The 13,522-nt window shown below is 40.4% G+C and overlaps 1 protein-coding gene across 2 annotated transcripts in view; it reads left to right on the top strand.

Moving 5' to 3' along the window:
• NOSTRIN (nitric oxide synthase trafficking) overlaps nt 1-1,155 on the top strand; it is a 61,345-nt gene extending 60,190 nt beyond the window's left edge. The window contains exon 14 of one of the 2 annotated variants that reach the window (XM_044913322.1): nt 935-1,155. In XM_044913322.1, coding sequence (XP_044769257.1) covers nt 935-1,071 — 137 coding nt within the window. In that variant the 3' untranslated portion in view covers nt 1,072-1,155. The remainder of the gene's footprint in view (nt 1-934) is intronic. The other variant, XM_021702807.2, reaches the window with a different exon arrangement.
• Nucleotides 1,156-13,522: the final 12,367 nt, after the last annotated feature.

Consider the following 13,522-nt stretch of genomic DNA (forward strand, 5'->3'; position numbering starts at 1 on the left):
GAGAATGATCTCCTGTAAGAATAAAAAGTGATTTATGAGAGAGGTGGGATGGAAGAGGGGTGGACAGTCCTTTACCTAAGAAAGAAAATAACTGGGGAAGAGAATGAAAGAAAGACTGAAAAGTTACCTCAGAAGGATGCTCAAGATAGAGGAGCTCTTGGATCCTGAAGGAAGACGATGTTTCTGCTTTGATGTATAGTCAACAGCCAGAGGGGAAGGACTCTTTCTCACAAGAGAAGGATTTAGCCAGAGGATTTGGGGCACCAGGTTAAGCTTTAGGGTTATTAATATCAGAATAGTATTATTTAAAAAGAGGGAATTAGAGAAGGGCCATGTGTTTCTTAGGAAGTCTGTGTATTTGATTCATTGCTTTAAAAAGTATTGTCTTCAAATGGATATTTTATTAAAGCGATCTACATTGCTGAACGGGGAGTTGTGTTTCTGTGCAAAGCTGTGAGTTGGAACTTTGGACTATAAAACTGGCTCATGTAATGGAGAGAAGCTGTCTTGATCTAAAGAAAAGTCTGGTAGCTGAGACATACTCCTCACAGTCACCATACCAGACTGTCTTGGCCACCAACATGAGAAACCCTGAAAACACAGACACTGAGAAAAGTTTGATAGGCTGTATCCAGAGTAAGCCATCCAGCACAAGAAGTATATATGATCCCATATGATACTGTTTTTAATGAAACTATCTTATGGCAGAACTTGATTGCCTGTTACCTTATTCTTTTTAATATTCTCTGCATTATGCCTGCTTTATACAGAAGTGTTGGATAAATTTTGCTTCATCTGAATCATGTGCAGAGAATGATGCTACCAAGTAACTCCTTGAAAGCAGAATCTCCTTAAAACTGTCCTATGAGCTGGGCTCGGGCATGTGCTTAAATAGCAAAGAGCCATTTGTCTAACTAAATATGCATTTTCACAGGCGACATTGTGACTATATACAGGAAACAAGAAGAAGGATGGTGGTTTGGCTCCCTGAATGGAAAAAAGGGCCATTTTCCTGCTGCTTATGTGGAGGAGCTCCCTTCAAATGCTGGGAACCCGGCTACCCAGGCATAAAACAAGATTCTGAACACACCGCCTTCCTTTGTCAGCTGTACAGGGCAGTGCAAATAAAGATAAATGCTGTAATCCTTACAAATAGAGAATGGAGTCTTACCCGTGTGTCACCTCACTTTGCACTCTTGCTTGTTTGCTTGAAACAGAATCAGAAGATGGAAAGTGGAGGGAGGTGGGAAAGAGGCCCCACAGCAACTAGAGTTTTCAAATCTGAAAAGACCCTAGAGATGCCCCAGCACAGCCCCCGGGGTCACACAGGGAGAGAGACGGAGTTCAGACCGTTCAGCCACTTGCCTGAACTCACATAGTTTTCTGGTAGCACCACAGAGTTTAGGACTTAGATGTCCTTTTCGTCTGGATTCTGTGGCAACAGGCCAGAGCAGGCCTGTGAGGGGTATAGCAGGGCCCGGGAGGCGAGGAAGAACAGATTAAGAATGAGATGAAGAGCTCAGCAGAGCCTGGCAGGTCAGACCCCAGGTTAGGAGAGGGTAGAATAGAGGATCGGGAGCTGAGGCCAAGAGTCCCAATGATCAGAAGAGGGGATGGTAGACAAGATGTCTGGCTACCAGGCAGGGGAGCTCAGTGTAGAGTGGAGTTCCATCCTCAGCCAGCAAGCTTTTGAGGCAGTGGCTTCTTTTATACGCCCTGTGCACACCCAGAACTGCTCTTAGAAGGGAGGTCAGGTGTGAGCCGGAGATGGCTTGGGATCTGAGAGCAAGAACGAAGTGGCTAGGAAACGGTTAGGAAGGAGATAGTGCCTAAAATCTCTTGCCTCCTTGTCCATTTGGAAACTTCATATACCAATTTAGAGATAAGAAATTTGCACTTCCCAAGTAGGTCATTACGAAAGGAATACCCTAAGCAGCTTCTTAGTGAAAGGAACCTTAAATGCTGAGTCTCTCTGGATCGAAAGTTCTAGAAACCAACATTTACTGTTAAAATGGAATATTTAGAGAGAAGCAGCTTTATGCTGCTTCCCCAAATGCCCTTTAATGGGAAAACATTGGGGCTGAGAGAGGGTAGGCCTCAAATTTTTCCCAAGGGGAACATTTCAGAATGGAGAGAAGTGGTACAGCAGCGTCTTTCAGAAAATGACCTAAATCAGCCTGGAGATCCCACTCTCCTGAATGGAGGGTTATAGTGTTGATAGAAACATCCAGGCATGTTTACTCTTGTACTAGATAGTGTGACATTAGAGTAATTAAAATCCATTTCATTACTCTTGTGCCACCTACCTCTTTTTTTTAATTTATTAAATTTTGCACTTTCAAAAGGAATTTTTCAAACCAAGGTACATATATTTTTTATACTCTGCACCATTACACTTCTATAGCAGGAATAGAGATATTTATAGACATAGATACCAGATCTGAAGGAGCGCCAGTAAAATTTGTTATGTAAGACATAACTTACAACCTAGAAGAACAGATCAAAAGTTTTAATGTCATCCTTAATGGTGTACTAATGAAGGCTTTCTACGTGTAGAAAGTTGGCTGAGTAATAGACCATTAGACCATGAACGGAAAATTGAAATTTATATTTCCTCTTCATCTTCCTTCTTTCCACTAAGCCTTGATGTATAAAAAATTGTGTAGCAATTGACTGCAGCCCACAACGGATCATTTGTGTAGAAAAAGGGATGATAATGGTGGCTGGGCCCTAAAGCTCATTGGAAGTAATTTTCAAAGAAAGATGCCCCTCTACCTTTGTAAATCTGTTTTACTTTGTGAAAACATAAATGATTTTCCTGTTTTGTAACATTGCTGCAAATTCTTTTTGCACCTGTGACATAGAAATTTTAACGTTCAAGGAAATACTATCGTCAAACTACATGTACAAATATAGTTGGGTAGAGCAGACTTGTTGAATATCATTTTAGTAGGGCAAGAATTTTCTGATTGGACAGGTGGGAATGGTGTCCCTTACATTTAGATAAAAATTAAGTGTATATTGTGAAGATTAATGATGTACACAAGTCTTCCATACAGAATAAAATAATTTTTAATATTAATAATTTTAAACTCTTAGTTAGGCTTTCATAATTACATTCCATTATGCAATTTCATATGTCAGGAAGTTTTTAGCAACATCAACAGCCTGACACATAAGCAGTCGAGGTCTGAGCCAGATTTTCACTGAAAACATCAGAAGGCGTTATTCTACTTTATCTTCTTTCTAATAGAATACAAGCTGATTTATCTATCATATTATCAACCAGAAAGATCTATTAATTTCATCTTTTTGCATTTTTAATTGCCCATAATAATTAACATTTATAATGACAAAAAGCACTTTAATCACTTAAAGTGCCTTCTGATCTATCAAAAAGTAATATAATATCCAGTTTGGGGTAAAGTAAATTTTATTGCATAGTATTATAAGGCTTTAACTGATAGTAATTTGAGTATCGTGTAACTTTGTTCTTCCCTCCAAAAAATTCCCACCTCCCCCAAAGTCTTGATGGCCTTGGCGGGTAATCAGCCTAACTTAGAACAAGAAAAGTGCATTAGAATCAAATAACATGTCCGATTGTCTTTTGCAAAGTTACACAGGAAGAGTGGATAACCCAGGAAAGAGAGGCTTGGAGGGGTGGCAGGGGGCAAGATCAGGTGGTACTGGGACTTGGACCAGGGTTGGGGACACAGCAGAGAAGAGCAGGAACCTTTTGTAGAGGGAGTACAGCTACAAGGATAGAGCTACATGGATAGCGTCAGAGATTCCCGTATGCTGGGCTCCAGAATGGCGAGCCAGGCTCCCAGGCTGCCCAGTGGGCAGCACCACGGATGAGAAATCAGCAAGCCAGAGAATCCAGGCTGTGCTTATGCAGGTGGGAGCTCAGTTTAGGGAAACTACGGGGATGCGTGGGTGCCTGCAGCTGGGGAAATCTGCCCAAGGGGGCGAGCGAAGTAGCCACTCACATGAGGGGTCATGGGAATGGGAGGAAAGTAGCTTTGGCCTGAGGTTGGAGTAAACAGACGTGCACAGAATTATACAGTGAAACCCTCTTTCTCAGAGGAACTGTGGAATAAGGAGAAGCCGACCTGGGAGAGAAAGCAAACTAACCTGGCTAGACAAAGACCTCCACAGCTGAGCTGAGGGCTAATGATGGAGATCTGGGGACACAAAGGGAGTCACTCCAAGGGAGTGCCTAGAAAGGACTGGAGCCTGCCTGGCCAGGTATTTGCCATGGCAAATGTGTTGCTGATCTCAGTTTCAGCTGGCTTCTAACTTGAGTTTTTCTGCTTACTCCAGAGATTCTCCAACGGTAGCACTGAAACCAGCAGCACCGATGTAACCTTGCACTAAGTTAGAAATGCAAATTTTCGGGGCGCCTGGGTGGCTCAGGTGGTTAAGCGTCTGCCTTCGGCTCGGGTCATGATCCCAGGGTCCTGGGATCGAGCCCCATATCAGGCTCCCTGCTCTGTGGGGAGTCTGCTTCTCCCTCTGCCTCTGCCTCTGCCTCTCCCCCTGCTCATGCTCTCTCTCTGTATCTCTGTGTCTCAAGTGAATGAATAAAATATTCTTAAAAAATGCAAATTTTCAGCTCCCACTTTACACTGGGTCAGGAACCCAGCCATCTGTGGTTTGGCAGGCGCTCCAGGTGATTCTAATGCAAGTTTAAGTTTGAGAACCACTGCTTACTTGAATGAATCCTGATAATAGTGTCTAAACTACAGCAGACACTCCCCCGAAGGAGCACCATTGAAGGAGAAATATATCCAAGGAGTCAGCTCTAAAATAGAAATATCCCCTCCTTTTGACCAATAAGTTTTAAAAGATGAGTGGTGTTGGGGACTTTGTTGAAGCAGTCTTTCTTCCTTGTGGGAGCTGCTCTACCTAGGGGCCCCTTTTCCTCTTCTTTCTCATGTTCACCCTTGGCCCAGGGAAGAAGGAACACTTTGGACTACATTACACTCTCTCAAAAGAGACTCTTCTTCCTCTTTCTCAGCCACTTACTTCATAATCTCATTGGCAAAGAAAGCATGGGATGGGCCATATCTTGATATTAGAGAATGAGAAGCAAAGAGCTCTCCCCTCTCAGTCCATTCCTCTGTACTCCCTACTCCACCAACCAGGGTCTGGAAGTGGATAATCCTCCTTCTGACTTGTGATCGGAAGGTCAAGAGTAGCCTCACACGACGCCACCAATGCCTATGTCATTCACCTCATTTCATCTCCTCATGCAGGCATTTTATCACCTCACATCATCACAAGAAGGGTGAGTACAATACAGTAAGATATTTGCAGAAAGAAAGACCACAACTTGTATTCACATAACTTTTATTATGGTATGTTGTTATAATTGTTCAATTTTATTATTAATTATTTTGTTAATCTCTTACTGTGCCTAATTTATAAATTAATCTTTCTCATAGGTATGGTATATACTGGGTTCAGTACTAGTTACAGTTTCGGCATCTACTGGGGGCCTTGGAACATATCCCCGTGGATAAGGGGGCAACTACTACATTTTGTTGGTCATAATGAATAGTGTTGTTACAGACATTCATGAACAAATTTGGGGGGGAAATTCATTTCTTTTGGGTAGATACCTAGAAGGAGAATTGTTAACTGTGTATTTAACTTTTTTTTCCTGTGTATTTAACTTTAAAAACAATCCTACAAATTGTTTTCCAAAGTAACGATTTTATTTTGCATTTCCACCAGCAATGTATGAGAATTCCAGATGCTGCATACCCTTGTCTGTACTTGATATTATCAGTCTTTTAAATGCAGCCATTCTAGCAGGTGTATTTTAATTTCACTGTGGTTCTAATTAGTATTTTCCTAGTGACTAATGATGCTGACCATCTTTCCATGTGCTTGTTGACTATAAATTCGCCATTCTCATCCAATTCACTAGCAGGTTTTCATGAATAAACATTTCCCAGGTTGTTGCTTGCCTTTGGGATGGTTGTTGCTTACCCTGAAATGGTCATTTTAACAATTTGCCAGTTTATATATGGTTTCTGTGGGGCAGAATAGCCCAGCCTTCTCACATCACCATTGTCAAGAGTTCATCCATGCATATGTGTGTGTGTGTGCGCACATATTTGCCATGGCAAATAAATAAATAGAAGTTACTGTACAGTGTGGCTGGAACATTATAGATCTGTCACTTAAATTCTAGGTCTTAAAGACAACAAGTCCTTTTCCTCGAAGAGTCTCAGTCTCACTTTTGTAAGGGAAACAGGCCAGTTAAAAAACATAATACACTGTGATAAATTCTATAATAGGGCTACATCAAGAGGGGTATGAGAACATTTAGGAGCGGCATTAATCAGGTTGAGGAGGTTGGGGAAAGTGAGCTGAGGAGCACTTAAGCAAATGAGAAAGATGGGGTGAGTTACCGGAAGCTGAGAAAGAAGGGGCTGCACCTTACCACTGGAAAATACACATGTACAACATTTATCAGGCACTAGGCCACAGAGTAAGTGTCTAGAATTGTCTGACCACAATATAAGCTGGAAATTATTAAGAAAAGGATAATTTAAAAGGCATCTGCATTTGGAGAACACACACATACGTATACCTACATGCACATAAGCACATGGATGTACGTGCACACACACACACACACAAGCACACATAAACTTCTAAATAACCCATGGTCAACGAAGAAATCTTAATGGAAATTAGAAAATATTAGAAATAAAAAATAATAAAGCTACTACACATTAAAACCTGTAGTTCTAGGAAAGCAGCTTTAAAATGCTATAGGGAGGGCGCCTGGGTGGCTCAGTTGGTTAAGCGACTGCCTTCGGCTCAGGTCATGATCCTGGAGTCCCGGGATCGAGTCCCACATCGGGCTCCCTGCTCAGCAGGGAGTCTGCCTCTCTCTCTGACCCTCCCCCCTCTCATGCTCTCTATCTCATTCTCTCTCTCAAATGAATAAATAAAATCTTTAAAAAAAAAATGCTATAGGGAAAAGTAGAAAGGCTAAAATTAATGAACTAAGCATCCTAATTATGGATTTATAAAAACAAGAGCAGAATCAACCCAAAGAAAGGAAAGAAATAAAAAGGAAAAAAAGAGCAAAAGTTAATGAAATATAAAGCAAAATAAAATATCAAACAAAGCCACCTATTGGTTCTTTGAAAGGATTAATAAATTGAGCAAGCCTCTGCAAGAGTAAGAGGAAAAAACATAAATAAATGTTATTTATAAGGAAAAGGTGGACATGCTACAGCTGCAGCAGATATCTAAAAGCTAAAATTATATATTATTAACAACTTTACACCAATTAATTTGAAAAAAAAGCAAGCCCAAAAGGCAAATTTCTCTAAAAATATGCATTATCAAAACTCACTCAAGAAATAGAATAACTCGGGGTGCCTGGGTGGCTCAGTCGGTTAAGCATCTGCCTTCGGCTCAGGTCATGATCCCGGGGTCCTGGGATTGAGCTCCACGTCGGGCTCCCTGCTCAGCGGGGAGCCTGCTTCTCCCTCTCTGTCTGCCTGCCACTCCCCCTGCTTGTGCTCTCCCTCTCTCTGTCAAATAAATAAATAAAATCTTAAAAAAATAAAGAAATAGAATAACTCAATAATTTAATTACTATTAAAGAAATTCAATGAGTAGTTAAAAAAAAAAAAAAACTTCCTACAAAGAAAACACAAGCGCAGATAATTTTATAGGTGAATTCAAAAACAGTTTATCTCATTGAGACTTTTTCAGGAAATAGAAAAAAAGGAACACACCCGAACTATTTTCAAGGGTCTAGGACCTAAGTTAACATTGATGCCAAAACCAAAGTTAACATACAAAGGAAAATTATAAGCCAATTTCATTTATGGCTATAGATATAAAAATTTAAAATAGAGTATTTGCTGAATCCAACACTATTTTTTAAAAAAAGATCATATATCATGGCTAAATCGGATTTATTCCAGGAAAGCAGGGTTGATTCAACATTTTTAAACAATCTATTGATATAAATCACCATGTTGACAGATTAAAGATGAAAATCTATATAGATGCAGGAAAAAAACATGATAATATTAACAAAAGTTCCTGATAATTACTTTTAATTAACTGAGAATAGAAGCAAACCTCCTTGGCCTGATCAACAGAAAAGAAACTGTCAAGTTTGGGAAACTACACATGGTACAGTATGGCTGATGCTCAAAGAGGTAGATGACTTGCCTAAGATCATGTACCATAGACCAGACCACATCTTAATTCTCAGATTTTTCCACAATACCATTCTGATGCTGGAAAACAGAACTTTTCACAAAACAATTTAGAATATTCAAGATTTACCATTATACAGATCACATTTATTTGAATCTCAAATATTTCCTCTTTCCAATTAAAGACCTTATGCTCAGCTGCTTCCAGCTAGCTGCTGAGAGAAAGGGATAACATGTCTAAACTCTAAACATTGTTCACGTCATGCCACACTGTACATTGTTTATACTTCCAACCAGGATATATTTATGATACCAAGAAAGGAGCTGATTTTTTTTTTAAGATTTTATTTATTTGACAGAGAGAGAGAGAGAGAGAGCCCACAAGCAGGGGGAGTGGCAGGCAGAGGCAGAGGGAGATGCAGACTCCCCGCAGAGAAGGGGGAGCCCGATGCGGGACTCGATCCCAGGAGCCTAGGATCATGACCTGAGCTGAAGGCAGCCACTTAACCAACTGAGCCACCCAGATGCCCAAGGAGCTGATTTTAAATAGCTTATATTTCTTCTAGTTTACTTAAAAAGTGGACTCTGGGGCACCTGGGTGGCTCAGTCATTAAGCGTCTACTTTCAGCTCAGGTCACGATCCTGGGGTCCTGGGATCAAGCCCTGCTTGGGGCTCCCTGCTCAGCAGGAAGCCTGCTTCTCCCTCTAACCACTCCCTGTGCTTGTGTTCCCTCTCTCTCTGTGTCTCTCTCTGTCAAATAAATAAATAAAATCTTTAAAAAAAAAAAGTGGACTCTATTTCTACTTAGATAAAACCCTTATCTTTATTCAGAAAGAATCTTGTTCTTTATTAGCTTGTCATTAAGTCAAGAATTGCCTGTAGGGGGCACCTGGGTGGTTTGGACGGTTAAGTGACTGACTCTTGATTTTGGCTCAGGTCATGATCTCAGGGTCCTGGGATCGAGCTGTAGGTGGGGCTCAACGATCAGTGGGGAGTCTGCTTGAACATTCTGTCTCTTTCCTTTTTTTTTTTTTTAAAGATTTTATTTTTTTATTTGAGAGAGAGAGAGAGTAGGAGCAGGGCTAGGGGCAGGGGAGAGGGAGAAGCAGACTCCCCACTGAGCAGGGAGCCCAATGCGGGACTCGATCCCAGGACTCTGGGATTATGACTTGAGCTGAAGGCAGACACTTAACCGACTGAGGCACCCAGGTGCCCCATCTCTCTCTCTCTTTCCCTCTGCCCCTCTCCACACTTGCCTGCTCACTCACTCTCTCTCTTTCTCTCTCAAATAAATAAATAAATCTTAAATTTAAAAAAAAAAAGAATTCCCAGTAGGTCCATCTTTACCATCTAAAAATGGCTGAACATAGCAGCAACACACGAGCAGGTATTATTGAACAAGTCAGCTCTTTTTCAGAGGTATAATTTTGATTTCATATTAAATAATTTTCTGTTGAGTCTGGACAATGTGTTCAACATTAACAGATATTTATTAAGCTCCTACTATGTGCCAGACACTATGCTAGGTGATCACAAAATAGGCAATTCACTGTCATGGTACACAAATCAACACAGAACTAATTCTCTCTGTATAGGAATTTTCTGAGTTGGAAGAGAAGTAACACTGTAATCTTCCTTAACTGGGAAATTGAAATTTTTAAACCATTAGAACATTTTAACAGATTTTGTGCCAATTCTTTTTTTTTAATTTAAACAATTTAGTGATTGAGTTTAATTTTTAAAGATCTCATTGTTCATTTTATTACAAAATGTGGATCAGTCTACCCCATTTGGATTCTGTTTTAATCAACTTTGATACTTGTGCATATTTCTTCATTTAGGAAAATCTCTTCTCTTTGTATCTTGTGTTTTATTTCCATTTCAGGAAGATTTTAAATGGTTAAAATTATTTTAGTTTTGCAATATACCATCCTAAATACAATGCATAAAAAGAGCAAACTTAATGAAATAGTTGGTTTGCCTTTCACGTGTATTTTTATTCAGAGTGAAATTTTCATAATGTATCAGCTTTATAATTTAAGCTAATACATTAATAATATCAATTCCAGAATATTCCTGGGTTGGCACATAGTGACCCTCAAAAATTAAGGTCTTTATATTTGAATGGATAAAGACTTAAACACAAGTCAATAGCCCTCCATCTGACATTTCGATAAAGACCCGGGGTGATGACTGTAGTCTTCAGGCCTAGAGACTGCCCTTAGTGAGCCATTCAGCTCCTAAGGGCTGTTGTTTCCCTGAGATTTGAGGCTTTTTTATCATCTTAGTGAAGGTATTTCCTAAAGATCCAGACAAAACGTATTCCTTTGCTTTCAAGACAGTTTACCTTTCTTTATCTTATTCATTATACTTCTATAGAAACACAAAGGCTAAGTTATATTATTGAAGTTCAAGTTTGTCTAGAATCTTTGTTAAGAACATTGTCTTCACATACTTTCCCTACAGTACAGCACAGAAAAGCATGAGGTGTCATCCAGGTGAATCTCGTGGATTAGGTGCCAGACTGCCACCTGGGTTTAAATTCCAGCTCCAATGCTTACCAGCTGTGTGACTTGAAGTTCCTTAAACTCTCAGTACCTTGGATTCCTTATCATTACTCTAAGGTGGCCAGCTCTAACCAAGTCTTATTTTAGAATGAATCAATTTTCCAGCTGAGAAAACATATCACTATAAAGTTCCATGGCTTAAGGCCCTTTGTTTGGTATGATAGCACACTTTTCTTTATGCTTTTGTCTTTGGATCCCAGCAGTAAATCTTGGGACTTTCCTGCTACCTGGTCTTGTTCTCCAGATCTTGCCCTTCCCACCCCCCAGCTTAGAAGTGAAGCATGGCTGTCCTTGAAGAGAAATGGACCCTAAGTGGAAGGTACTCATTTCTTTTCTCATCCCCAATCTTCATTTCTGTAACTTGCAAGTGAAAGAAACCCTTCAGGGTTCCTTGCCAAGGTAACTAGCTCAATGTCTTCACTGCATGGTTCAAAACATTATATCGTCAAGAGTTTGTGGTATGAGACATGGTCTTCCTCTAGTTTCAGTGAATGATGATCTTTCTTTAAGTTTGATGTTTATTCCTTGTAAATATATTTCCGGTAGGGAATTCAGTAAATATATATTCACTGTAGTAGTTGTCTATTTTTTATATCAAATATCTAATCTCTCCCTTAGAGAACTATAACATCCCTACTCTTAGCTCTGTTATTGAGGTTAATCTACCTCCACACCTGGGCTTTGGCAGGAGCTAGTCTAATCCAAAACATGTATTTTATTTACCTCCTAATCACCAGCGATTAGTTCAGGGATTAGGATGAGCTTGACATTGCTGAGGTCCTTAACCTGGAAAAAACAGCTAAACAATGGATCCTGCTAATATAATTTGAGCTCCAAATCAAGCTAGATCTACAAAAACTAAAATTGAGTTTTGATATGATTTTATGTATTCATTTAAATGTCATTATATAAAAAAAATAAGGCCAAATGTGAAGATCTGCTTAGGAAAACTGTACTTTTTTGCTCATTGTACTGCCACTGTTAAAATACTATCTTGGGCCACGCCCATGATAAAATAGGAGAGGACTTTGTTAGGCACAAGCCCCAGATGCTTCTCCAGAAGCAAAGGCACTGACTGGTGTCATATCCCTCCCCCACTCCTCAACATAAACACAGAGCCATCTGAGGGAAAGTCAACCAGGACAATGACTACCTAACTTGCTTACACCAAGCCACCCACCCCACCCCATGCTCTGGTGGGACTGCCCATTTCAGTCAAGCTTGTCTCAGTCCCAGTGAGGCAGCCGCCTCCCCCCCACCCCCAGAAGACAAACACAAACCCCTGCCCACACCAGATCTTCCATCCAGAGAGTTCTGTTGAGCCTCAATTCTGGTGGAGTTGGTGTCAGGTCTCATTTTGCAAGTAGATTAGAGCACACCTAGTTAAAACTCACCACATTCAGGCCAGGGACCAGACACTGCCCACAGCAGTCAAGAAGCAGACCACTGGCCTGAAGGATAGCAGCCAAAACATGACAGCTGAGTGCACACAGCATATATCGCAGACACCCTGTGAAGCGCCAGGCCCTGGGCACTACATGACCTCTTCATAAGGCCATTACTTTCAGGGGCAGGAGACATAACTAGCTTTTCCATCATACAGAAGTAGGCAGAGACTTAGACAAAATGCCAAGATGGAGAAATTTATCCCAAATGAAAGAACAAGATAAGGTCACAGCCAGAGATCTAAGCAAAACAGGCATAAGTAACATGCCTGATGAAGAATTTAAAGCAATAATCATAAGGATACTCACTGGGCTTGAGAAAATAGAAGACATCAGGAGACCTTACCACAGAGATAAAAGACTTAAAAAAAAAGAATCAGAGATGAAGAATGCAATAAATGAGATTGGAAACAGGCCTGATGCAAAGAAGAGCAGGCTGGAAGAAGCAGAGGAATGAATTAGTGGCCTAGGAGACAAAATAATGGAAAATAATGAAGCTGAACAAAAGAGAGAAAGAAGAATTATGCAACACAAGAATAAATTTAGGAAACCCAGTGACTCCATCAAATGTAATAACATTCATATTATAGGAATCCCAGAAGAAGAAGAGAGGGAAAAGGAGGCAGAAAATTTATTTCAAGAAATAATAGCAGAAAACTTTCCTAATGTGGGGAAGGAAACAGACATCCATATCCAGGAGGCACGGGGAATGCCCTTCAAAATCACAAAAGCAAGCCAACACCTAGACATAATCTAATTAAATTTTCAAAATATAATGATAAAAAAATCTTAAAAGCAGCAAGACAAACGAAGTCCTTAACTTACAAGGGAAAACCCGTAAGGCTAGCTGGAGAGTTCTCAGCAGAAACGTGGCAAGCCGGAAGAGAATGGCATGATATATTCAAAGTGCTGAATGGGAAAATCTGCAGCCAAGAATACTTTACCCAGCAAGGCTATCATTCAGAATGGAAGCAGAAATAGAGTTTCCCAGGCAAACAAAAACTAAAGGAGTTCATGACCACTAAACCAGCCCTGCAAGAAATATTAAAGAGGAGAGGGGTCACCTGGGTAGCTCCGTCGGTTAAGAGTCTGCCTTCGGCTCAGGTCATGGTTCCAGGGTCCTGGGATCGAGCCCCATATCGGGCTCCCTGCTCAGCAGGGAGCCTGCTTCTCCTCTCCTGCTCCCCCTGCTTGTGCTCTCTCTCTCTCTGTCAAATAAATACACCAAATCTTAAAAAAAAGAAGAAAGAAAGAAAGAAAGAAAGAAAGAAAGAAAGAAAGAAAGAAAGAAAGAAAGAAAGAAAGAAA

This window comes from Neomonachus schauinslandi, chromosome 3 (assembly GCF_002201575.2).
Source record: "Neomonachus schauinslandi chromosome 3, ASM220157v2, whole genome shotgun sequence".
Classification (NCBI taxonomy): Eukaryota; Metazoa; Chordata; class Mammalia; order Carnivora; family Phocidae; genus Neomonachus; species Neomonachus schauinslandi.